Source organism: Pteronotus mesoamericanus, unplaced genomic scaffold (assembly GCF_021234165.1).
Source record: "Pteronotus mesoamericanus isolate MK-2021 breed Mesoamerican mustached bat unplaced genomic scaffold, CSHL_Meso_final scaffold_507, whole genome shotgun sequence".
Taxonomy (NCBI): domain Eukaryota; kingdom Metazoa; phylum Chordata; class Mammalia; order Chiroptera; family Mormoopidae; genus Pteronotus; species Pteronotus mesoamericanus.
This window is the reverse complement of record NW_026555319.1, coordinates 5,138,258-5,164,091: the sequence shown is the minus strand read 5'-3', so window position 1 is coordinate 5,164,091 and position 25,834 is coordinate 5,138,258. Positions and strand designations below refer to the sequence as shown.

At 41.1% G+C, this 25,834-nt stretch overlaps 1 protein-coding gene across 1 annotated transcript; it reads left to right on the top strand.

The window, feature by feature from the left end:
- The first annotated feature begins 59 nt into the window (after positions 1–59).
- On the top strand, positions 60–25,834 carry BRAP (BRCA1 associated protein). The gene is made up of 12 exons (XM_054594284.1): positions 60–343; positions 2,043–2,204; positions 2,988–3,186; positions 4,304–4,493; positions 7,887–8,000; positions 10,135–10,283; positions 13,134–13,209; positions 13,656–13,794; positions 14,150–14,259; positions 16,325–16,414; positions 21,118–21,221; positions 23,456–25,834. Exons 1-12 carry the CDS (start codon positions 262–264, stop codon positions 23,817–23,819), a joined length of 1,779 nt encoding a protein of 592 aa, XP_054450259.1. The 5' UTR covers positions 60–261; the 3' UTR covers positions 23,820–25,834.

Genomic DNA, 25,834 nt, shown 5'->3' with positions numbered 1-25,834 from the left:
AGCCACGTGCCTGCTACCCCAGCCAATCGCGGCGCGCGCTCGTCCGCGCAGGCGTAACCCTGTGGGTCGGCGACGGCGGCCGGGAGGCGGAAGTGGCGGTTGTTGTGGCTCTGAGGGTCGGGAGAGGAGCTGCTGTGCGGAGGCGGCGACAGCGGCGCTGAGGTGGTGGCGGCGCTCCCCGCCTCGGGCCGCTCGGCCTCCCAGCTCGCCTTCCAGCCTCTCCTGAGCCCGCCGGGGCCTGCGCCGGCCAGCGCCTGCCCTATGAGTGTGTCACTGGTTGTCATCCGACTGGAGCTCGCAGAACACTCGCCCGTCCCCGCCGGCTTCGGCTTCAGCGCCGCGGGTGAGTCCTGCCGCCTTCCCTGTGGCCCGCCTCTGGGCCCCGGGGGGAACTTGTCCCCCGAAAGTATGAGACTGGGGACAGGCCGTGGCGAGGGCCATTGCCTTAAGAAGAAGCTGGGAGGGGGTTGGTTCCCCCTCTTCCCGTCTTTCCAGAGGAGGCCTTCGCGGTCCCTCCCTGTGGCGTCTACCCACGGGATCTCTGTTTATACCTGGCGCGGCGTGGCGCGGCGCCGCCCTGGGGCAGAGGCGACTTTTGTCAGTTGCTCTCCTCCAGGCTTTGTGAAGGCAGGGGGTTGGGTTCCCGCTGGCGGCCCCTGGTTTAATGAACTCGTTCCCCTTTGAAAAAAATATTCACCTAAAACGCCAGGTAATGTAACAATGGTAATGATGATAGCGTTTGTGCACTTCCTATATCCCAGCGCTGGCCTGTATGCATTATTTTTATCTTAACAGCTCTTTGAGGTTGGATGGGTGGGTGCCCCTTTTCACAGTTTGGGAAACCGAAACCCAAACCCACTGAGTAAATGACTTGCCCACGATTATCTGTAAGCGGTGGGCCGGGGATTCTAACTCGAGAGCTGGGCTCGGGAGCCTCCGACCCCCCACGCGGCCCTCCGTGGGCTGGAGGCGCACCTGTGACTGCTGCTTGGACCTCGAGCGACTACCTGGCAGTGACATTCATTCAGGGCATACTCGCCGAGCGCTCCCTGTCTGCTAGAGCTTTAGTTTGTGTGCAGAATCAGACGGGGTCCCTGCTGTGGTGGAACCAGCAGTTGGGGGAGGGGGGGCGCGGGGCGGGGGAGGCTGAGGAATTAATTACAGAATAAATTAGGACTACACCTGGGATCAGCGCTGTGAAGGTAAGGAAGAAACAGTTTGGAAAACTGGTGCACGAGGCTCCCTTCGGTTTGGGAAGGGGGATGGTGTAGTTGGAAACTTCCCCGAGGATATGAATTTTGGAGATGCAAAGTAAAGAGTGCAGATGATTTAATGAGTTATGAGCCCTTGTCAAAGGCTAAAAGCGATGTCTGAGTTCTGAAAGGCAACCCGATCTACCTGGGCCACTGAGTCACTTCTGCCCAGGTGAACCACTGGCGCGTTTGGACATCTGCGCAATAAATCTTTAAAGAGCTCTCAGTGAGGGCTAGGTAGGCACTGCGGTGTTAGTGGTGGGCAAACAGGTCTGGCCTCTGCCCTGGTGGTAGAACTTATATTAAGGACATTCCAGGCAAGTCTCCAAATTCCTTTTCCATTTTTGTGTGTTTCATTGATTTAAGACGGTGATCACAGGTTTGCATGATGTGAACCATGGCATGAGTGTAACACAAGGTGTCTAAGAAGACCTCAGGGTATTTGGAAGTTTTATTTATTAACAATAATGACTTAATATCTTCATTGTGAGCTCAACGCAGATGTGTCACAGGATGGTTGGTTCATCTGGATATAATCACTGTCAAACCTTCTTCAAGCTGTTCTTATTGAATTGCTTAAAAGTGAAGAATTTCAGTAGAACAGCCCTGCGTTTGTGAATTTATTGCACCGGGTGTTTATTGACTGTCAGCTGGGCACTGCAGGAGCCCCGGAAGTGAGTGAGATGTAGGAAAACAACAGAGGAAAAAGGGAAACTGATCGGTGGATACATTAGGAGTGGAGAGGAGCCCGTTTTATTATCAGGTATTAATCATTCATGTATTCTTCAGCCGGGGAAATGTCTGATGAGGAGATCAAAAAGAAGACACTCGCCTCAGCTGTAGCCTGTTTAGAAGGGAAGTCACCAGGGGAGAAAGCAACAATCATACATCAGCATCTTGGTCGTCGAGAAATGACAGACGTGATCATTGAGACCATAAAGTCCAACCCAGGTATACTTTCTAAAACCCTAGACTCTTCTGTAATATAAGTCCCTGGTAGCCTGCTCTCTATGCGTCAGTCAATGAGCCCATGATGTTGACCACTAGGATACTTTTATCTTTCACTGACTGTGCCTTATATGAGATTGTGAAGCCACATTTCATCTTTCCCAAATATTCCTTCTAAATTAATCCTAACAAGCTGAGTTAACAGCTCTAATCAGTGAGGAGAGCTACTGGCCACCTAGGTCAGCAGCAGATCATGAATGGATCCAGATAAGCACGTTGTATGTCCCCCCTGTTCTGCCTCCTCACCCCAGCCAGGGGAGTGGATGTATACTACATATCCAGCATGGAGGTGGTCAGAACTGGTAGGTTTGGTTTTCAAACTTAACAGCTCTGAATATCCCACTTAAAAGTGCATGATGCAAGACACCTGCTTTTATTATGGCACAGCCAAATGTGAGAGCCAGCCTTGAGTTTCTGAGGGTGGTAATGAGGTTTTTATGGGGCAAAGAGCAGTTCCTAGTTGAGATGCCCCCTAACTTGTTTGTTAAATTCCTACCAGGAAACAGTGAATACTCAGGTAGCCATTTGGAATCAACAGCTGTTGAAGTGAGTTTGCAGCATTTCAAAAGTAGATTGCCTTGTGAGAGCTTCTGTGACTATAGTTTTTAATGGAACACATTATAGTGTCTCTGTCTCAGTTTATTCTTCTGACCAAAAATTTTAATCTAGAATCCTTAAGCATGTTTCCTGTCAGTTTATAACCTGCTAATTTTTGATTTGTGAAAGACGAGCTGAAAGCTACAGTGGAAGAAAGAAAGTCTTCAGAAGCATCCCCCACTGCACAGAGAAGTAAAGATCAAAGTAAAGAAAGCATAAATGCTGCTCCTGATTCTCCATCCAAACAGCTTCCAGACCAGATTTCATTCTTCAGTGGAAATCCATCAGTTGAAATAGTTCATGGTATCATGCATCTATATAAGACAAAGTAAGAAAAACCTTTTCCATTTTATGTTGGTCTAGTTTTTGCTTTAGGGAAGAGAAAAAATATTTTGCCCTGAAGGGAAGTGGATAGTTTAAGCTTCAAAAAGGTATTACTTTCATATATTGCGTGTTAGAGAATTCTTAAATGTTTTACATTTGATAAATCTTGTAGATTGGGTCAGAGACATGTAGATAAACTTCCTAGGAAAATATTCCCTGAGAAGGTAGGCATGCAAGATGACTGGAAAATGGAAAGAAAAGAAGATAGAAAAGAAAAAATATAAATGACCCATAACATCATGGCTCTCTTATATCCCCACCAGATCTTTTTGAAAGAAACTAAGAAATCAGGTATTGGATTGCAATTTCATCACCTCCTTTTACTCTTTTCTGTAGTCCAAGCAAAGCTTGCAGGAGGCCAAAAGAAAGGAAGCATTTGGCTACATAATCTTTAAACTGGGCCATCAGCTCCTGGGATAATTGGTAGCTGATCTCTTCAAAGGCTGTCCTTGTCCTAACTTGTTTATTAAATTCCTACCGGGAAACAGTGAATACTCAGGTAGCCTTTTGGAATCACATCTGTTGAAGTGAGTTTGCAGCATGTCAAAAGCAAATTGCATTGTGGGAGGGTTTTTCCCCCCTCTATTCCAGCTATTCCAACCCAGCAACACTTTGTGTAATCTTCAGAATTCTTATATTGAGAGCTCTTTTCTCTTCTATACCCTTTAGACAAGTCCATAGTTAGAATTGGTGGTTCTAAGTTACATAATGAGAGATTATTTTTTTAAAAATTAATGAGAATAAAACACAGACTACAAGTTGCCTAATGCAGCTTTGTAACCATAACGGGCCTTTAACTGAAGATTAAAAATTTTAGAGGTGGGTGTGATGTAGACCATTTTGAAGTTTATCTTAAACATCATGGCAGATACGTTTAAGGGATTCTGCGTTTACCCATGTAGTGTGGATTTTCAGGTAAAATAGTAGACTGTTTAAATTGATTGGTGAAGTATTACAAGTTTTATTTTTTTTCCTGTTTTTTTGGACATAAGAGTTGTCTAGTGTTGTGTGAATTAACCATACCTCATCTATTCAAGACAGTCTAACTGTTGTCTTATTAGTAAGATGACCTCCTTAAAAGAAGATGTGAGGCGCAGTGCCATGCTGTGTATTCTCACAGTCCCTGCTACAATGACCAGTCATGACCTTATGAAGTTTGTCGCCCCATTTAATGAAGTAATTGAACAAATGAAAATCATCAGAGACTCTACTCCAAATCAATATATGGTGCTGATAAAGTTTAGTACACAGGTAAAAGTTAAGATATTAAAAATCTGTTTGCCACAGAAACTGTGTTTTGAAACTGTATGATACTAGCTGTGTGTGATTTACAATAGTTTTCACTTAAGATTCATATCTTCTAGGGTGTTGTAATTCTAGAAATATTTCCAAATTCATTAACAGACACTAAATTCTAGTTCATAAATCAGATGGGTATGGAACGTAGGATTGTGTGTGTGTTTATTCAGTAGTAACTATTCCAATAGAACAATAGTTTCTAGACTTTTAAAAGGTAACACTAATTATTATGTGCCATTATAACATTGTGCCCCTGCTGCTTTCATTCTCTTTTTTAAAAGACATTCTTTGGCACATTTTAGAAAGTAAAACCCTTTTTTCTTTTTTTAAATCTTGGTGGTGAAGAATTTTCCTGACATTCCTTAAAGTATTAAAGATGCTTTAGAATTCTGATTAGAAATCACTGCAAGAATGAGACAGAAAACACTGAAAGAATGGTGATATTTTTGGTTTTTAAATGTACTGTGCATTATAACACATACTTTTTGATGTAAGAAGGTTTAGCCATATACCGCATTTCACTAGTTGTATTAAGCAACATTTTCCATGTATCTCAGTTCTCAAGATGTTAGAAAGATATTCCCTTGGTTTTACATGTTCATTTTTATGAATATGCATATTTCTGTAGGAACATAAAAATGAGATAAGCTTTAGGTATTACCCAGGTTATTAAAGAGCTACCTTATCTGTAGGTTTCATTTACTTTGTCTCTTTAATAACTTGTTACATGCGTTTATTCATTAATTTTGAAATGCAGCTTTGTCAAAAATTACTTCTATCTCACCTCATTGATAAACAGCCTTCCTGAATTTGCCTCAGATAAATAGTTCTAATTTTCAGATTGACAAAAATGGGTTTGCCTGTAGGATCATTTGCTGTTACCTCTGACCGATCACCAAGATTTGTGGATGAAGAGGAGCTCATGACTCAAGGCCCGCTTGTCATTTCCTCCTTCCTTGTAGAAACCCTGGGTTGACAGCAGTAGCAGTCATTCATTGGCCCTGGGAAGGAGAGTAAGAGAAGTGAGGGTTGGATTACATGTGCACCTGTTCCCTGGCCCACAGGAAGAGAACCCTTAGTGTGGAGCTTTGTGTACAAGATGGTGCACAATTGTTACTGTTAATTAACTTTTGAAAGCGCCTTACCATTAAAGGAGACATTTAAAACAAGTGTTTCAATTATCCTGGAGTCTTAGACTTCGCAAGTTGAGAACGGAAAAGCACTTAAACAGCCACTTCCACTGACTGTCAAGAGACCTTCCAAGGTCATAGAAGAGCTTTATAAACAATGGACAAGTGGTAGCAAGTGTAACAATAAGGATAGTGATGATAATATGCAACCTTTATTAACTCCTTGTTCTATACCATTCACTGTGCTATGCACTTAATATGCATTATCTCATTTAGTCCCCACTACAACTCTGTCAGGTAGACAGGTACTGTTGCTACCCTTGTGTTACAAATGAGGAAACTGACTGCAATAGAAAGGTTGGTGATTTGCTCAGGGTTACACAGCTAGAAATGATGTGACTGAGCTGGAATTGAGCCCTCCCTGTTAATCCCTAGGGTATGCCCCTCTTCCAGGAAGAGTGGGATGGAAGCGTGGGAAAGGGAAAAGACTCACTGCAAGAAACGGTGTAATGGCGATAATTTAGTTACCGCTTCCACTTAACAAGTGAGCATCTCCAGGACAAGCCATTGCTTTTAAAAAATGGGGGGAGTCATTTTGGGTTGCCTCTCCTTAATACTAAAGAGACACCTTATCCAAAAACTAGCTTTTAACATTTTGAAGTTAATATGCACTGTATCCAATACACAGGTGGTTTTCTGAAAGAAAACCCCTCCTTTCCCCCAGTGAATATGAATATGTTCAGAATTGGTTATCCTGCCTCAGCCAGTCAGTTCCCTTCTCATACTAAGAAAGCATAAATTGCCCTGGTCAGTTGGGCTTGATTGGGTGTTGTCTCGCCAGCTGAAAGGTGGCTGGTTGGATTCGTTGTGGGAGCACATACCTGGGTTGCAGGTTCAGTGCCCAGCCCAGGGCGTGTATGGAGGCAACCAATCGATGTTTCTCGTGTCATCGTTTTTCTCCCTTTCTTTCTTCTTGTCTCCTTTCTCTCTCTCAAATCAAAAAAGAGAGAAAGAAAGAACATCTCCTTTCTCTCTCTCAAATCAAAAAAGAGAGAAAGAAAGAACAATCAGCCCACACTTGATTACGTTATCAGAGTAAAATTAAAAGCTGCTGAAAAGCTTACAGGCTTTTACTGTGAAGATTCAGGTAAGATTCAAAACCATACAAGGGTAGATGTGCAAGACAGTTTTCTCCTGGCATAGACTTGAATACCTTCCTAGATGTTAACAGTGTGGCATCTCCTTTTGCACAGCACCCTCCCTCACTGCCTGCTCCTCCCCCCCATCCCCTCCCCCACAAATGCCCCAGCAGCCTGTCTACATTGATAGGGCCAAAGCACATAACTTCCTGTGTTTGGGCTAATGGCCATTGGGAGTGAAATCCAGACAAGCCATGACCTCTCTGCTACCTCTAAAAATTGCTGAGGTTAAAAACAAATCATCTCTTGTTACTTTCTACTAAGTCTAGTCTGGTCTAGAAGGTTTGGTTAACTTGTGTTCATACTCACAAATGCACATGTGCCTTTGCAAGGGACTGTTTCTTCTGATTCCATCAATCTTCCACTCCAAGGGAAGGAGACTGTTAGTATTTCAAAGGCTTCTTCATCTTGATTTTGGCCAAGAGTTGCTTTTGGTATTACATTCTAGGTTGTTTAAAATCTCCTAATGGGATCCTTATCTATCATGTATTATCATTTCGTTTATTGAAGAGAAGTGGTTATCTTTCTACTCCATACCAGTTCCACTGGTCCTTTATTTTTTTAAACATAGATGCTGACATTTTTTAAAAAGACTGTTCCCTAACAGTCATCAGTTATGATGTGGTTCCAAGTTTTGCAAAAATAAGTGTCTACATTCACTTGATGTCAAAGTGCTGACTAGAGGGAAAAAATATTGTTGTCAAGGGAGACACTGACCGTAGCTGGTTGAATATTAAAATTATACTGGCTATCAGCTTATTGCACTTCAGTAGCTTCTGCTAGTTACAGTAAAAACTATCCTGTATCAGGAAACAGTGCAGAGATGTGGATATTGACCTGGGGAGTTCGATTAGCTTATGAACCTGCTTCCTGCTTTCATAGATGTTACTTTTGTCTGTTCCTCTCTCAAGTATAAGTTTGAAAAGCTGATGAGAATAATTGAAGCTATTCATCTTGAGTACAAAGCGCTTTTTCAGGATCTCTTACTTTTTCCTTTTCCCCATTGGTGTACGTAGGCTGATGCAGATAGTTTTTATATGGCATGCAATGGCCGCCAGTTCAACTCAATAGAAGATGATGTTTGCCAGCTGGTCTATGTGGAAAGGGCTGAAGTGCTGAAATCTGAAGATGTGAGTATGAATAATTTTTATATTTTATGTACATATCAGAATGGTATAAAGTTGAGTGTTAAGATACCTATGGAAGTGTCCAGAATAGACCAGTCCATAGAGACAGAATGTAGATTAATGGTTGCCAGAGGCTGGAGGAAGAGAAGAATGGAGAGTAATAGGTGATGAGTATGAGGTTTCTTTTTGGGGGTGATAGAAATGTTCTAGAATATGGTAGTGGTGATGGTTGCTCAAACTTGTGAATATACTAAGTAATAACCCACGGAATTGTGCAGTTTAAAATGGTGAATTTTATCTCAATTTTTTAAAGCTGTCTAAAAGTAAAAAATAAATAAAAGGATATTATCTGTACTTTTAATAAAAGATTTTATTTGTTTTTAGAGAGAGGAGAAGGGAGGGAAAAAGAGGGAAAGAAACATCGATCAGTTGCCTCTCGCATGCCCCCAGCCAGGGACCTGGCCTGCAACCCAGGAATCGAACTGGTGACCTTTTGGTCTGCAGGATGACACCCAACCCACTGAGCCACAACAGTCAGGGCTATTATCTGTATTGTTGAAATTAGGTGTTCAGCTATTACAGATTGATGAAACATCACCTGGATCCTAAAAGAAGTGTTTTTCTTTTAAATATTAACCCTTAATCCCCGTCCTGCTTCTTGATTCTTACATTAACCAGTTTGTAATTGCTCTGACTTACCACCCTCTGTGGGAGCCTTTCCTACAGTATATGCTCACTGGAATCATTTTATAAAATAGTAAATTTAGCTGTTATATTTTTAAGATTTCCTTTCTTTTAAAGTAGACCTAAACGTTTTTATATCTTGAAATCAACTTGATGGAAATAAGTTCTGATTACATTATTTTATCATTAGATTAGATAAAATAAAAATCAGTAAGTGGTAAAATCAGGCTTTCTTTTTGCAGGTGCCCCAGGCCTCAGTCTTAGATTCTTTTCTAATGAACATGGCTTCTTGAGAGATTTCCTGTAGCTATGTACTCTTCAGTGACCATAGAGTCACGTGATTTTTCTCAGCATGTCTTCATGTGTATGCCTCAATAATGCCTGCTCATCTTTTTTTTCCCCCCATAAAAATATCTGGTTTCATTGAGTCAACATAATTAATGAAGTAGCCAGGTGTCAAGATAGCCACAATTTTCATATTAATCAGGATTCTACTCCTTGGAATTTCTTCCAAGGCTGTGGCTCCATTTTCAGAGAAGTCTTAACAGAGAAATTGGGGGTTATTTTTCTGACCGAGTGCGTGGGGCTTTTCCTCCTGACATTGTGTCCAGAGGGGTTTCTTGGTTTAGTTTTGAACTCTATTTTCTGTAGCCACTTTGAAAAATGTTTATCCCAAGTACCTACCTCCTGCTCATCTTCCAGTGGCCAGGGCTCAGGGCAGATACTGCTTACTCAGGGGTGCCTTTCTTGACCACCTACACCATTATTTTCCCCGTTTCACATGCTGTTAGAGCTTCATAGACTTTTACTTTCCTGGCATTTATAACTGTTGGTGGTATACTCTTCAGAAAACTTGATTTTTGTCTCTCTACCAGATTTTAAGCTCTATGAGGGTGGAACTGACCTTGTTTTTTCAGATTTACTGAATCTGTTTTTGCTCACCACTGCCCCACACCTAAACAGTGTTGGGCGCACAGGCAGGGACTTGACAAGTGTATGTTAAACCAATAAGCAAATAATAAAAAATAAAAACCAGTCTTGATATTATTATCAATAGAAAATGTTAAGATTTTACTTTAACATCTGCTTTGCTTCATGTGTGTTCTGTTACAGTCATAGACCTTTACAGTTAGAATGAGGAGTCTGGTAACATTTTAGATTCTTTGTTAAGGTTTTGACAACAGTCTCCCTTCCGAGAATGTTAGCTTCGTGCTTTGTCTGCTTTGTTTACCTCCATATCCCCAGTGCCTAACGCAGTGCTGGGAAGGTAGGGGGTACTCAGTCAGTACTTGTTGCTTGAATGAAAATCTTACCAATTTAATTTATTTGCACAGAGCAGTAATGTTGAGAACATCCTGCCAGGAGTCAAAAAGCTACAGGAAAACTATTGTGTTTTTTAAAAAATAAGAACCGGTGGGTGAAGAGTGAGACTTATGTGAGGTGTCCACTGTAGGGTGCCAGCCTCCCTGTGATGGACCTGACCGAGCTCCCCAAATGCACGGTGTGTCTGGAGCGCATGGATGAGTCCGTGAATGGCATCCTCACTACGCTGTGCAATCACAGCTTCCACAGCCAGTGTCTGCAGCGCTGGGACGACACGACGTGAGTACAGGAGCTCACCTCCCACCCCGTCCAAGCCCGCTGCCGCCCTTTCCCAGAATTCACAATAGCACCACCGAAAACCGAACCATTCCAAGGGTTTGGCTTTTTAAATCCAGGCACATAGTAAAGAGGTCACATGGAACAACTTTTTTTTTTTCTTTCCCAAGTTTGTAAGGGAATCAGCATTCTTAGGCCAATTCCTTTTCCGTATGCTGATTCTGAATCCTTGTGGGGTTTCCCAAGGCAGCATGAGTTGTTTCCTCCCAAGAGCCAGAGAATGAGGGAGAAAGAAAGTGAATATTAGGTGTGAGGCTCTTACACAAAAATGAAATCTAGACCTAAAATCTTGCTTATTTCCTGCACTCGAGGCTTCCCATTTTCTTTGGCTTTCTTATCCATTGGGCTATAACAGTCTCCTATCATAGATTTATTACACTGTTGATAAATGTGATGAATAATGTGACAAATGTTGATGGCGCAGTGGCCAGTAAGAACAGCAGTCACTAAGGATGAGGTACACACACACCGGCAGAGGCCTGACTTGTAGGGTGGCATCGTGCAGGGAAAGAACTGAGGTAGAACCCAGACTTTTTTTTTCTTTTTTGAAATCAAGCATTGTTGCTCCCTTTGCAAACCGCACTGTAGGACTTGGCTAGAAAGGTAGGTCAGACCTGGCCTTGGGTTTCCCAGTACAGAGATGAAGATGCAGAATCAAATAATCATACAAAATAAATGTGAAGCCATAACCATAACAGGTGTTACAAAGGGGCAGTGTGCAGCACTGTGCCTGGAGAACTAGGGCCCCGACACAGCCAGGGCCATCTGGGAAGTGACACCTGGAGGAGGGTGAGTGGGAGTTACCCAGGTGAAGAGGCGAACCTGAGAGAACGCAGTGTGGGGGACAGGTACACACGGGCAGGATCACCTTCCAAAGCCCAGGGTTGAAGTGGGGTTAAAGTCCACAGGAACCTCTGTTCTCTACCCTCAAACAACCGGAAGAATGCCAGCTTTCACAGAGCAGGGACCTTGCCTGACTTGTTCACTGCTGTGCCCCTTGCACCTAACAGGAGACCTGGTGCAGAGTAAGCTGTGCACAGTGAAACAAGGAAAGGCCTAGGATAGAAGCAGCAGCGGGGGAGAGCCTTGGCAGGGCTGCTTTGGCTCTAGAAGTGTTAAGGGAAGGAAGTAAGCCAAGGTGGGGCTGCTGTCAGCTCATTGGTCAGTCAGAGGAAGGAGTCCTTGGAGACAGGGTCAGGGGTTTAGCCCTGGATGAGTTGCCACTCCCCTGGTTCCAAGTCTCATGGGTACCCTTAGGAAGTGCTTGCCTGTCGGAGAAGAGAAAGAGGCGGGCGTGCTCCGGGGAGGGAGAACGTGCTCAGTTTGTTCTTATCCAACCACTACTGCAGCCACCACACAGACCAAAGGGATGGCAGAGAGCTAGTTTCTACCTTTGACAAGACACCTGCTGCTTACCACCTGCCAATGTGTTATTTTTTTTCAAGTTGTCTTCTCTTTTGATACTAAAGAAAGAGACAGACTAGATTCTTTAGCTTTCTCTTAGGAAATAATAGACTCTATCTGTGACAAGAACTTAGTGTTCTTTCTGCTTATTTCCTTTTCTTGGTTTTATTTTTGCAGTTGGGTAAAAAACTGATACTAGTTGTATTTTGAGCATTCTTTTTTGGTGCCAGTTCAGTTAGCTTCAATTATAACTCACTTGTATCATTTTTGCCCATCTGACAAATATAGTAGTAGCTGGTATTTAACTCGGTTACTTTGTCTTGAGGATAGTAGAAATGGGTTCTTGAATTTTTTTCAATGGCTCCTTTTTTCCCCATCTTTACTGAAGTATAATTGACAGTCAGAAATTATATATTTAAGGTATATGACTCAATGACCCAATATATGTATACATTGTGAAATATTCTCCACAACCAAGCAAGTCAACATATCCATCACTCATACCTTTATCATTTCCTTCCTTCCTTGCTTTTTCTCTCTCTCTCTCTCTCTCTCTCGTGTGTGTGTGTGTGTGTGTGTGTGTGTGTGTGTGTGTTAAGAACACCCAAGGTCTACCCTCTAAGCAAATTTTAAGTACACAATATGGTACTGTCAACTGTCACAATGATGTACACCAATTCTGCAGAACTTATCTTACTTAAGTGAACTTTGTACCTCTTGACATCTATTTTTCTCTCCCTGCCCCGGATCCTGGTAACTACCTTTATGCTCTGTGTATCTATGAGTTTGGGTTTAGTGCCATTTTTATTGGCATTTTGTAAATCAGAACTTGAGTACTCAACAGTGGTATCTATTTCCACATGATGTTCATTGTATGGAAAAATGTCATGTGCATTTCAGAAAGTATTATATCGATTTTTTTTTTTAACTTTGGTGACATTTACTATAGATTTTAGTTCCAACTCTTGGGAGCAATCTTGAGAGGACAGGATATGTTTTAAATGATTTAAATCTTGGGTAAGTGGAAATAAAGTAGATTGTTTAAAGTAAAAATACCTCATGGATAACCAGACATGAAAACAAATTAATAACTTGTCTCTGAAGTCCCTAATTCTAACCTGTAGGCATTTAGTTCTTTGATCATGTAAGCTTAAGGAGAGTGGGAAAAGGTATAAGGCAGATCAAGATTTTTCTCTTTTCCTCTACTTCATCAAGACTTTGTATTTTTTCATTTTGCAAAAAGCTTGGAAGTATACTTTGAGTGGTAGTTTTAGTTGTGATAAAAGTCTGTTAGAGAGGGAGGATTTAAAATTCAGTTTTTGATTTTTAGGTTGTGTAACAGTTATTTTATATTTAATCGGTATCATTATCTTTCGGTGTCCTGAATAGGTGCCCTGTTTGCCGGTACTGTCAAACTCCAGAGCCAGTAGAAGAAAATAAATGTTTCGAGTGTGGTGTTCAGGAAGTAAGTAATGGGTGGTGGGAAAGATTAATGAACACAGTTTTAATCGTCTGGGGTTTTCTTCTGCCTTGCGTGGCTCAAATTCTTGTAAATTCTTTTTTGAGACTGATTTTTTTCTTTTTTGTCTAGTGTCAGGCAAGAAGTATAATTACAAAAATTACTTGATTTCTAAGCAAAATACTTTATGCTTTTATTCTTTGTTCTTTGAAAAAGTCTGCAGTTTTATTGATAAATTAGGAATTTTTTTCTTGCTATTACATAGTATTCCATTCACATCAGAGCGGGGAAATGATTGGTCCATAAAAGCATCCTTGCTTGTTGGGTTTTAAACATGTATTTAAAACTCCTGTAGAAACAACTCTAAATCTTATTCTGTGACCATCCCTTTTCTCCTCTGAGTGGGGCGGGTCATATATTTTTATATAATTAAGACCGTATCTTCTTGGCAGAACCTTTGGATTTGTTTAATATGTGGCCACATAGGATGTGGGCGATATGTAAGTCGACATGCGTATAAGCACTTTGAGGAAACCCAGCACACGTATGCCATGCAGCTGACCAACCATCGAGTCTGGGACTACGCTGGAGGTGAATACCATTTTCCTTCTCTCACTTGGGTTCATTTTGAATGGAAACTTCCCCTTCAGAATCCCTCCGCTTTCTCTTCCCTCACAGCTTTAGATCTGCCTGACAGCTGTGGCACACTCCAGCCCTGTGGGACGCTGTTTCCCATGAACGGCCTGAACTGCTTGTTACAAAGAGAGTTAATGCTTCCACTCTTGCGCTCTCTGTCTCTTTTTTAAGTTCAAATGATTTTAGCCCACTTTTAAAGAAATATTGTGATTTAGATCTGTAAAAACAAACATTTTGTCAGTTAAAAGAGTATGGAGACCCTTTTCATTCTGAGAGAAACATGCCTTGGTTGACTTATTCTTTTCTTTAGATAATTATGTCCATCGACTGGTTGCAAGTAAAACAGATGGAAAAATAGTACAGTATGAATGTGAGGGTGATACTTGCCAGGAAGAGAAAATAGATGCCTTACAGTTAGAGGTAAGATAAGTAATTACTAAATGGCTATTTCTACCATTTCTTGCTATTCTAACTTGAATGGTATTGTGGGCTTTTAATTTTTATTTTAACAATATAGCCTTTTTTGTTTAAAAAATCTTACACATTTTTGAGAACCATTTTTAGTATCTTCCCATTTTCCTTACAGATTTCTCTTTTTAAAAAATAATTTTTTTACTGTTATTTTGTTAGTTGTCCCAATTTTTCCGTCTTTACCCTCCTTTGGGCTTCTATTTTTTACCATTACCGCATGTCAACTTTTTAAAAAACTCTTACTGCTGTGAAGGTTTTAAAATATTTTATCCTAATTTTCTTATTTTCAGTATGATGTTCCAGGTTGTCTCAAGCTTAGTATTAGGGTGTCCTCTGTAGCTGCTATAAAACCAGAAGTCAAGAACCTTCCTGTTGGCATAATATGGTACCAGTTGTAAACTGAGCAGACTTGGTCAGCAGGGGGGAACCCCGATAGTCTTTCCATGCCCGAGGAGCTGTTCCCTATATACTGGGCTGGCATTTTATGAATTAGAGGTTTCTATACAAAAGTGTATACTCAAAGTTTATATTTTCTGAATTTGACGCTTATATCCGTAAAGCTATTTTTGGATATTCATATATTTGAAGAAACAGGACAAAATTAGCACAATCTCATTTTTCTCCATAGCAGTAAAAACCATCCACTTAAATAAAATTGATGTTGTGTAAACTTAATTAAGGAGAAGTTTAACACAAGTCCTGTTTTATATAAATTTCAAAATGATTGTTTTAAAAACAAATACCTTAACCTTGGGAGGAAATGGACATTTGAAAACTTGATCATCTCCTGGCTTTTAAGTTCTGATAGATCACTAAAGTGGCCTAAAATAAGGCTGGTGTTGTTACCATTAACTAACTGTATTGATAGGATAAAAGTTCAAACCTTTTATATTTAAGTTTTTAGAATAAGTAACCCTTCCATGTGACTGTAAATCAATTCAATGAATATTTATTGAGAGCTGTGGTCTGTCGGCCACTCTTCCTGGTGGTGGGAATACAGCATTAAACTAACTCCCTGTTCTCATGGAGCATGCTTTCTGGTGACACAAACACATTCTCCCAGTTGTCCTTTCTGTTGCACATTCAGTCTCTTCTCTAGCCTGCAAACACGTTTAGATCTCTTCTAGTCTCCTAGAACAGTCTTTCCAAAATGCAGGTGTGATCTGGCCACGCCTTGGTGCACATTCTTGACGTAATACCCCAGGGCCTCCCATAGACCCCATCTCTTTCTGCCCTGCACTGCAGCCTCATTGGTGTTACTTCTCTCTGAAGACAACTAGACATCCACAGCTCACTTCTAGGTCCAGCAGTTCTCTGAAATCGCACCTCTCTCTTTCTCTGTCTCCTCCTGTCTGTTAAGAGCCCTCTCAAATCTCTTCAGAAGTCCTACCATGTCCTGCTGTCAGGCACCACCCATCCTTTCCCTGCAGTTACACAGCACTGCTCACTCATCCATGTAGTCAGGCAGCTAATGTTTCTTAACGTCCAGCATGTCCCAGACACTGAGGGTACAGAAATAAAGGTAGAGCCCTTGTTTTCAAAGAGTTCACAGTCCAGACAAGGAAGACAGGTTGATAAACCCATGATTAAGTGCTAGTGTTGTAAGCACTATTAAAGATATACACAGTGCTCAGGGAGCTGACAAAGGGGGCACTTAACCCAAGGCTGGAAGGGACAGGGGCAGCTTCCTGCGGGGCAGGTAAGGGGGAGGCGAGGAGTAGTAGTTGGGTGAGCTGATTTGAATGACACTTTGACTTAAAAACCATGTGGTTCTTAAAGTCAGCTTGAACAGGAACATAAGCTTTTTACTGTGCGTTCTCTTTGTCCCTGACTAGAGCGTAAGCCCCAGGAGGACAGGGGTGTCATTGTGGTTTACTGAGTGGAGTGAAACGAAGCTGTAATGTGTATTTTGATGGTTACTCTTACTTTTCTATAGGTCATTAAAAGTCAGGTTTTAATTGGATTTCAGAAACTGACAACAGTGACTTATATTTTGTTTATTCTCTGTTTTCAGTATTCATATTTACTAACAAGTCAGCTGGAATCTCAGCGAATCTACTGGGAAAACAAGATAGTTCGTATAGAGAAGGACACAGCAGAAGAAGTAAGTTTCTGGTTTAGTGACCAGCTGAAATGCCACTGGGCAGGGCGATCTGATGTCAGGGTGGAAAAGGGCAGAGTTGTAGGGACAAAGGAATCTTAGAATCCTTTCTTCTTAATCTGATTGACAGGTAAAGACTGTTTTGCTTCTAAAAAGAAACATTTCTTCTACGTATGTCAGTTTTATCTTAATAAAGCTGGAGTTGAGGGAAGACAAAAGGAAAAAAGAATTTTTAATAATTTGGCTTACCCCAGTAACCCAACTGTAGACCAGGATTCCAGAGCGAAGCGGTAAACACCTGAACTGTCATTATATTAGAGGCGTAGCCAATATCAGGGAAGAAGCACTTCTAGACCACAGTGAGAATGAAATTGGTCAAAAGAAAAGGAAGAGACAAAAATACTCTATTGCAAATGCAGTCAACTAAGTATAATTTAAGAAGGTGAGAGAAGCAGACATTTATTCTCATCTAGGATTACTAAATCAAGAAGAATATATTAAAATCCTATTGTATGCTGAGCTCGATACCATATTAAGTTAAGGAAGAAATAAAGTACCTGGCATGTACCCTAAAAAGAAAAAAGGAACAAAGAAACCTTGGATTTAAAGGCTTTAGTATTTTGGGGCTTGAGGTGTTGTTTGTTTGTTAACTTCAGCAATGTTTTCTAGGCCTAGTGTAATTCTATTTAAAAAATAGAGGTATGTACATGAGGGCTGTAATCTGAGTCAGCCAGTTGGTTTGTCAACTTGGGAACAGCTGCTTTGGGGAGCTGGGCATGGGCCTCTGAGGCAACAAGATGTTACTTTGGAGTTGATGGGAACAAAATTGGGCAGAAATGCTGGAACTGTGGTGGTCGCCCTGGTTCCTCACTGGTCTAGGGCAGCAATTTTCAGCCAGTGTACCACAGAATTTTTAAAACTTGCGATACCTGCTTATTTAGTCAGGTGCACTGACCTCTTTTCCTTTAAATTGTCAAATAGAAAAATGACAACAGCCAACACAACAGTAGCCGTCTGGTATGAATGAATCAAAATTATAACTTTTTTTTTGTCATATCAGCAAAAAATACATTTTTTGGTGTGCAACAGAATTTTAGTAATTAGTTTATGTGTGCCATGACATGAAAAAGGTTGAAAATTGTTGGTCCATGGCAGTGGTTTTAGATTTTTAACAAATATGCCATTTTAAAAAAGATGCCATTCACTGCTCTGACATTTAAAAGAGAAAAGTGGTATGATTTTGGTGGAAACCCAGGTGGACGGCTCAGGGCTCCACCTGCTTGGTTTTCCCTTTGTCTCTAGCATGTACGAGGGACCCAGAGGGTTCCAAAGAGGGAATTTGAAAATCACTGTGCACTGGAGGATTTATGTATAATCAGGATTCTAGGAACCATTTTCTAGACCTACAGACAGTGTTTGTAATTCATTGATTCCCTTAGTATTAAATAAAGGCTTTGAAATTTTTTGCACAGTAACTTTTTGAATCCCCACCAGTAACTGGGCCTTCAGGTGGGGACTGCAGAGCTGGGCTTGGTGCTTACCTCCAAGTAGGGTTATCCTGGAGCTTAGCAGGCAGGGCCGAGCTCTCACTTAATGCCAGGCCCATGGGCCCTAGTTTCTGGGTGTGGCCACAAATGAGGAGCAATCAAGTTTTTAAAGATAAGGCTTGCCCTAGCTGGTGTGGCTCACTTGGTTTGGAGCATCGTCCCATAACCAAAAGGTTGCAGGTTCAGTTCCCAGTTCGGGCATCATGCCTAGGTTATAGATTTAATCCTGGATCCCTGATCTCATTTTGGTGCATATGGGAGGCAACCAATCGGTGCTTCTCTCTCCCCCTTCCTTTCTCTCTAAAAGCAATGGAAAAAAAATATCCTCGGGTAAGGATAAAAATAAAATAAGGCTTACCACCAGCTTTAAAATGATCTTTAGTTAAAAGTTCTTGATGAAATTCTTACAAGAACCTTCCGAGCAATGGAAATGCCTTTCCAGAGGTGCTCAAGTCCTGAATAGGGCTTGATTGGAGCACATGGGGGAAGGACGTGCCTTTCTGGCAGCACTTGGGAGAGAACACTGGTCGCTGCCACTCCGTGTCAAGTGATGGGCCCCGGGGAAGAGGGCTGCTGGCAACCCGAGCAGCCTCGCTAATGGGCTTTTCTACGGGCTGTACCAGCGTGACCACCTAAAGTGCTTTGTGCAGACCCTCGAGAGCTAAGCTCAGGATTCTCCCTGCCTTTTAAGATTCTTTAGGATTAACTGCAGTCCCTTACATGTGCCCATGAAAAGTCAAGCGACAGGGAAGCTAAAAACTGAAACTCATGTTTATGTTTGGGTAGAGATAAGATGACAGCAAGGGCAGCCCTAAATGAAAAGCTTGAAGGGCTTGAAAAGGACATTTTGTTTTCTAATAAATGTTGTTCGCCTACAAGCTAGTTAGTGGATGATGTGAGCCTTGTTCCTGCCCTGGGCCTCCTTTTGACCAGTCCTCTGTCCACTGGCACCTCTGGCAGCAGAGCACATGCACGGATTAACAGTAACTGACCGTGGGTTCCACCTACAGAGATTCTTGTTCCTGGGCCTCATAAAAAGTTAATGGGGGGAGTGGGCGCGATGAAGGTCGAAATTCATTGTGAACTTCAATTATAATACTATTCCTGTCCCCCAGTGCCTTAGGTAGTATGTTTATTACAGCATGTGAGCAGAGTCTCTTCTCATGAAGCTAATACCCATGGGAAGGTCCTTAGTTTTAATGGGGCCACATATGAAGAACATAGACTAGGCCATCAGGACAAGTGAATTCCCCTCAAGATTTAGAATGTTTTGTGAAACTCCCGTTTTAGTTGTGTGTGTGTGTTTGTATACTGAGTGTTTCTTTGGGCTAATGATTGTAACATTCATCTATAGCAATATTAAAAGACTTTTTGGGTTACTTGGTATTTTTCATTTTGATTTAAATGTGTTTGGCTTAAGTGTGTGTAGTGATTGAAACATAATTTGATTCCATTTCTGTCCTTTCCAATTTCCCTAAACCAACAGGAGCCGGTTTAGGAGAAAATGTCAAAAGGATCTAAGTCTCTTTTATTTTAAAGCAATACTGAGGAGAAAATGAATGCCAGACTAGAATTAAAGTTATTTTTGTTTTTATGGCATAGAAAAACCTAACAAATCTCCCTTTAATTGCATGTTTTTCCTACTTAATGGTAGTTGGGTATAAAGTTAATTTCTCCAAGCAGTTATTTTCTTATTATTAAAAAGGGGGGAGGCAGTACTTTTAGAGGCCTGCGAGGGAGCCCATATGGCAGATATTTAAAAAGAAAGTGTTGGCCCTGGCCAGCTAACTCGGTTGATTGGAGCATTGTCCTGATACACCAAGGTTGCAGGTTCAATCCCTGGTCAGGGCTCAAGCAAGAAACAACCAATGAGTGGATAAATAAGTGGAACAACAAAGTGATGTTTCTCTCTCTTCCTTTCTCTCTCTCTAAAATCAATAAGTAAAATAATTTTTTAAAGGATGAGTTAAAAGCAGTGGCTCTTTCTTTGGGGCAGTATATGCATCCTGGATCTCTGCTGAGTTTAGATCTTGCCCAGAGGTCACTTTTCCTTTGCTGTGCAGTTTAGGCCTACAGTGTAGTGCAAAGAGAAGTTAAGAACTTGGCTTTAGACTCAGACTGGGGTTCAGTCCTGGACGCACCGCACTCTAGCTGGGTGACCTTGGGTGTATTGCCTCAGTTTCTGTAAAAAGCTGGCATACCTAAGTCATAGGTGTGTTATAAGGAGATACTGCTTATAAAACACCTAGCAGGTACCTGGGCCATAGGATTTAAATTCTCAGTTACTTTTACTTCCTACTACTCTTGCCTCATGATTTACCCAGCTTCACTACTTCCCCTTCCCACCTCATCTTTTTCCCTGTGTCCTAAGATCAGTAGAGTTGAGACATTTCCCAAGTCTGTACATCTTTACACCAAGTGAATCTAAGTTTTTAAGACAATGTAATAAGAATTAGTTCCATATATATATCCTTTATAAATGAACTCTTAAAAAAAGAACCAGTTATATTCCATATGGCTTCATGATACATGAGAAATTTAATAATGAGTTGGGGGTGGGAAACCCCAAGAAAATCAGTTAGATTAGATGAGTTTCTTGGGTTATTTGGATAATAGTTTTTGGAATGTAATCTCAAGAGGAAAAAAAGCAATGGTGAGTTAAGAATGGGAAGTCCTGCTCTAGTGTCTCTAACAAACCATCTCCTGCTCTACTGCCTGAAACTTTCTTTACTTTTGAGCAGTTTCACTTAACATTCATCGGCTCCTGATTCTTTTTTCATGCTGATACAAATAGAAAGAAAGGATTTCTCAAAATTTTTTATTCCTGTTATAGGAATTCTTTAAAATGATTGTCTCACCTTTTCTAAGTTTGGGTTGTCAAAGTTATACACAGGTAATTGAGGGGAAAAATTGAAAAGTTAGCCCCAAAGACCACAAAACTTGTATCTTTGTGAAATGAAACTGGTCCTGTTTGGCCCTGAAGGGGGGTAGCTAAATTGGTTAGAGCATCATCCTGATACTCTAAGGTTGTGGGTTCGCTCTCTGGTCAGGGCACATACAAGAAGCAACCAACAGATGCACAGATAAGTGGAACAACAAATCAATGTTTTTTCCCCCCTCTCTAAAATTAAAGAAACTGACCTCTGTTTGTTTTTTCAGATTAATAACATGAAGACCAAATTTAAGGAAACAATTGAGAAATGTGATAATCTGGAGCACAGACTAAATGATCTCCTAAAAGAAAAGCAGTCTGTGGAAAGAAAGTAGGTATAATTTGTCTCTTCTTTAAAATAGGTATTTTATTGTAGCAGATGATTATGTAAACAGTTAATTTTCTTCATTCCTAAAGAAATACTCATTTTCAAGTGTATCAAGTTTTTAGGAGTCTGTCTATATGTGGAGCCAATGAACTATGATTTTTTATTTATTAAAAAACACGGTGTACCATGCCAGATGGATGCCATGTGAAATGCAGTGTTTTCTTCTGATATCTCTGTGCTTGTGTTATGCACAAATATTTTCCACTTTGCCTGTAGCAAGTAATTTCCTTATGCCCAAAGCCATGGTGGCTGATAAATGGCAGTTAGGAAAGAGCCTTTGTCTAAGCTGGAGATGGCATGTGTTCTGACCTTGGACAAGAATTGAAGGCCACAGATGCTAAACATGGGGCAAAAAACTCATGAGCAGCACGGCAAGACCATAATTCTTCTACTGTTATGTAGGAAGATAGTTACTACTGATTGAAATCACCTTTCCAGTTTAAGTTACATTCACAAAAATAACTGGACTTTTACCTCTAGACAAATGGATTAAAAATAAATTTAGTGGAAGATAATTGTTCCTTAAAAAGTTTTTTAATAGACCTTTTATGATGGAGTAAGTTTAGATTTACAGAGTGGTGACAAGGATACCACGAAGAGTTTTACCCTTCACGCAAATACCCCATTGTGAGAAGTTGTTTTGGTTTTGACTTTTTTTTTAAAGATTTTATTTATTTATTTTTAGAGATGGGGGGCAGAGGAGAAAGGGAGCAAGAGAAACATCTTTTGGTTGCCTCCTGCATGCCCCCAACCAGGGATCTGGCCTGCAAACCAGGCATGTGCCCTGACTGGGAATCAAACTGGTGACCTTTTGGATGATGCTAAACCCACTGAGCCACACCAGTCAGGACAGAAGTTGAATTTTTTTTAAAACAGTTTTTTGTATGTGTATGGTAAAAACCTGTATGATGTAAAATTTTCCATTTTACCATTTTTAAGTGTACAGTTCATTGGCATTGAGTGCATCACAGTGTTATGTCACCACTGTTTCCAAAATTTTTCATCACTCCAAACAGAAATTCCCCACCAAAGGTTTCTTAACTGTTGTAAAAACACTGCAACATTAGTAGAAATGAAAACCAAAAATCTTTCTATATTTTGACCACCCTAACAAATTGAAGTGTATTAAAGAATTAAGAAGTTAAAACTGGAAGTTTTCCTAGATCCTGATAACTGGAGGTTACTATTACTGGTGGTACCAGTGAGTATTTATTCTTACAGATCTTTTGCTGTACTTGTACAAACATCTCACATGCATAATAATTTGTTTCTACAAAATTAGAATAATATTAGTTACTCTATTTTGTTAAATACTCCATTTCGGAGATTTTTTTCACGTTGGCACATTTAACTTTGTCTTGAGCTTCCTAATGGCTGCATGGTACTCCATGACGTGTAGCTCCCACGATAATTTCAAGCAGCTCCCATTGATGGACATTCAAGCTGTTTCAGGTCTAACACTACTATAAACAACGGTGCAGTGACCATTTTCTCCATGGGTCTTTCAGCGCAGTCCTGAGTGTATCTATTTTATAGGATGTTCCTAGAAGTAGAGCAGCATGTCAAAGGGCTTGTGAAATTATGACTTTCTAGTGATTTCCAAGTTGACTTTGAGAGTTTGTTCCTGTCTCTGCTCATGAGTGCCATGTGTGGGAGTTCCTCTTCCCAGGTGTGAGCTCTTTGGCATTCTAATACATAAAAATGGTGTCTAAATTTGTGATTCTTCGCTTGTGAGCAAGATTGGGCATCAAGAATAAGGACACTCCCTATTCTCCAATAAATACAGTGAGATCAGGTCACTTGATTCTCCCAAGAATGTCCCTTTTCCTTGTAACTTCTTTATCATCACTATCCTCTCTAAAGCCACCTATTTAACCATTGACTGCAAAGCAGAAGCAGAAGTTTTAACATGAATCACAGACTAGTTTTTGCTGTGGAAGAATTTCTGTGCTTAAAAAAGAAAAATTGTCTTGAAGCTATACTTGGGTTAACTAGAGCAAAATTCTTGCTTTGTGTAGCTGTTGCAATGGCGGCAAACCAGCCTCCCTGAACAGCGAGGGAAGAGTCCATTCTAAATGGATTCTGAGACCATGGCTCCTCTGTTCAGTCCCGGAGCAGAAAGGGGTCTGTGTCAGCAAATGAAAAATGTGCTTTTGTCTTCCTTTGTTTTGCAAAAGGTGCACTCAGCTCAACACAAAAGTAGCCAAACTCACCACAGAGCTCAAAGAGGAGCAGGAAATGAACAAGTGTTTGCGAGCCAATCAGGTCCTCCTGCAGAATAAGCTGAAGGAGGAGGAGAGGGTTTTGAAGGAGACCTGTGACCAGAAGGACCTGCAGATCACTGAGATCCAGGAACAGCTGCGTGATGTCATGTTCTACCTGGAGGCGCAGCAGAAGATCAACCACCTGCCTGCCGAGACCCGGCAGGAAATCCAGGAGGGACAGATCAACATTGCCATGGCCTCGGCCTCGAGCCCCACCTCTTCTGGGGGAAGTGGGAAGCTGCCCTCCAGGAAGGGCCGCAGCAAGAGGGGCAAGTGACCTTCACGGAAACAGGTGTCCCTGAGACTCTTTTTCCCTGGCACAGAGAGGGTGTGCTGGGGCCTGAATGTGAGGGTGGGCCCTAAATAAGTACAAGTGAGGATCAAGCTGCAGTTGTCTGGATCTTTCATTTGCTAGTGTTTGGTGTGATGAATGCAGAGGGTTGACGACTAGGAAAACTGAGGGAAAAGGGCAGTGTTTTAAAAGGTGGCTGCTTTTTTCAACCTAATAGTTCACTAACCTCAGACATTCTAATGACCATTTTGCCTTCCTACTTGATAGATGCCCCAAATTTGCTGTGCATTTTTCTGTTGTATTTATGAGTTGGTGTTTTTGACATTCAGTTCTGGGGTGAGGAAGTGACGTTAATGTATCCCTAAAGTATCAGACCTCCCTGAGGTCATTGCAGCTTGCCTTAGAGAGAGGTGCACGTTGGCTACTGAGGATTTATGAAAATTCCTGAGCACTAGTTCCATGTCATTGTCATCCCTCCCTGCCTCTGGGGGATTGAAGGACTGATTGAATGTTACATGAAAAGAGGCTGGGTCTGTAAAGCAGGCACTGGCTTGTCTCCAGCAGCCATATCTCCTTGCTCTAGGGCCAGCCAGGAAAAACAAACAACCCGGGGCAGGCTGAGTAGACCCAGTGTAGGAAAAATGGTGGTGTTTCCATCTTGTTTATTTTTGATGACTCTACACCTCCCTATGAACCGCAAATGAGGAGGAGGCTCAATGGTGACTCCAAGACTCAAATCTTAGAGTGAACTGCCTAGCATCTAACAAGAATGAGCAGGCAGATTTATCATCCATGTGAAAATGTAGAGTGAGGCCTCAGACTAGCTGATTGTGTATTTTGCTGGGATCAGTATTTTTTGAATGTTTACAAAAGATTGGGCTGCATATTCAGGTTGCGGCTAGAGGGAGCTTGGGCAGACTTTCAATTATGCTTTCAAGCTATAACCAAAGGCTGTTTCTAAATCCGAAAATAAGAATTTTAACAGAACCCCCTTTAAAACAGTCATGTAATGCTCGTGGGCCAACAAGAGGGGCTGTGTACTTTCTCTTGAAACATAGATGTCAAATAATTCATAATATGCCATAATGAGCAAAATTAAAGTAAGAGCCATTGGAACTTAGCTTCCAAAAGAGGTAAGCTGAATAGGTGAACAAGACAAACTGCTTAATGATGAGTTTGTTTTCTGCTTTATAATCAGCCAAAGTTCAAATCGTCTCATTTCAGAATTTTTTAGCCTATGGTTAGGCCTCACCCCCTTTGACATAAATGTCTTACAAGTTACATGTTAGCACACCAACTGTATCGCTAATCACCACCCATTGTTGTGGGATGTGCTACACAGCATTTCCCAAAGGACCTTACCTGTAACTTTGCAAAATGAATGTACTTAGACATTGTCAAGTTTTACCTAGGGCAGACCAACGGTAAGTGCCCCTTGGACTTACCAGATATCACAGATATCTTAGAACAAGAGTGGGAATGTAAAGCATAACCTAATTCTCTTTCCTATAAAGATTCTATTTTATTTAAAATCTATTTTTACACTAGTTAGAATCCTGCTTTTTTGGCCATGTACTTGTCTTGCATGTCTGACCTTGCAGAAGCTGGGGTGGATCAGAGCATACTAATGAAGAGAATTAGAAGTAGTTTACAAAGCTTGCTGCCTCCTCACTTCTCTTGATCACCTCTGTCAAGCAGCTCCACCACAAGCTGGGAGAACGCAGGTTTTCTGTGCGGGTGGGATAAATGTTCTGAAAGGCTGTACTCAGAGGATTGAGCAAATAGGCAAATGTTTCCAAACTACTTGAAGGTTTCTAAAAAATGTTGCAGAAAATAAAAATCTTAAGATATGTAAAGAAAATGTTTTTTAAAAACCAGTTAAAGAGTTATGTTTGAATTTGACAAATTACGTAAGATAGAAGCTGTTAGTGTTTTTTTTTTCCCAGGAGGGAGATGAACTACTTAACATAATCCATACTACCTTGAACAGTGAAAGTGCA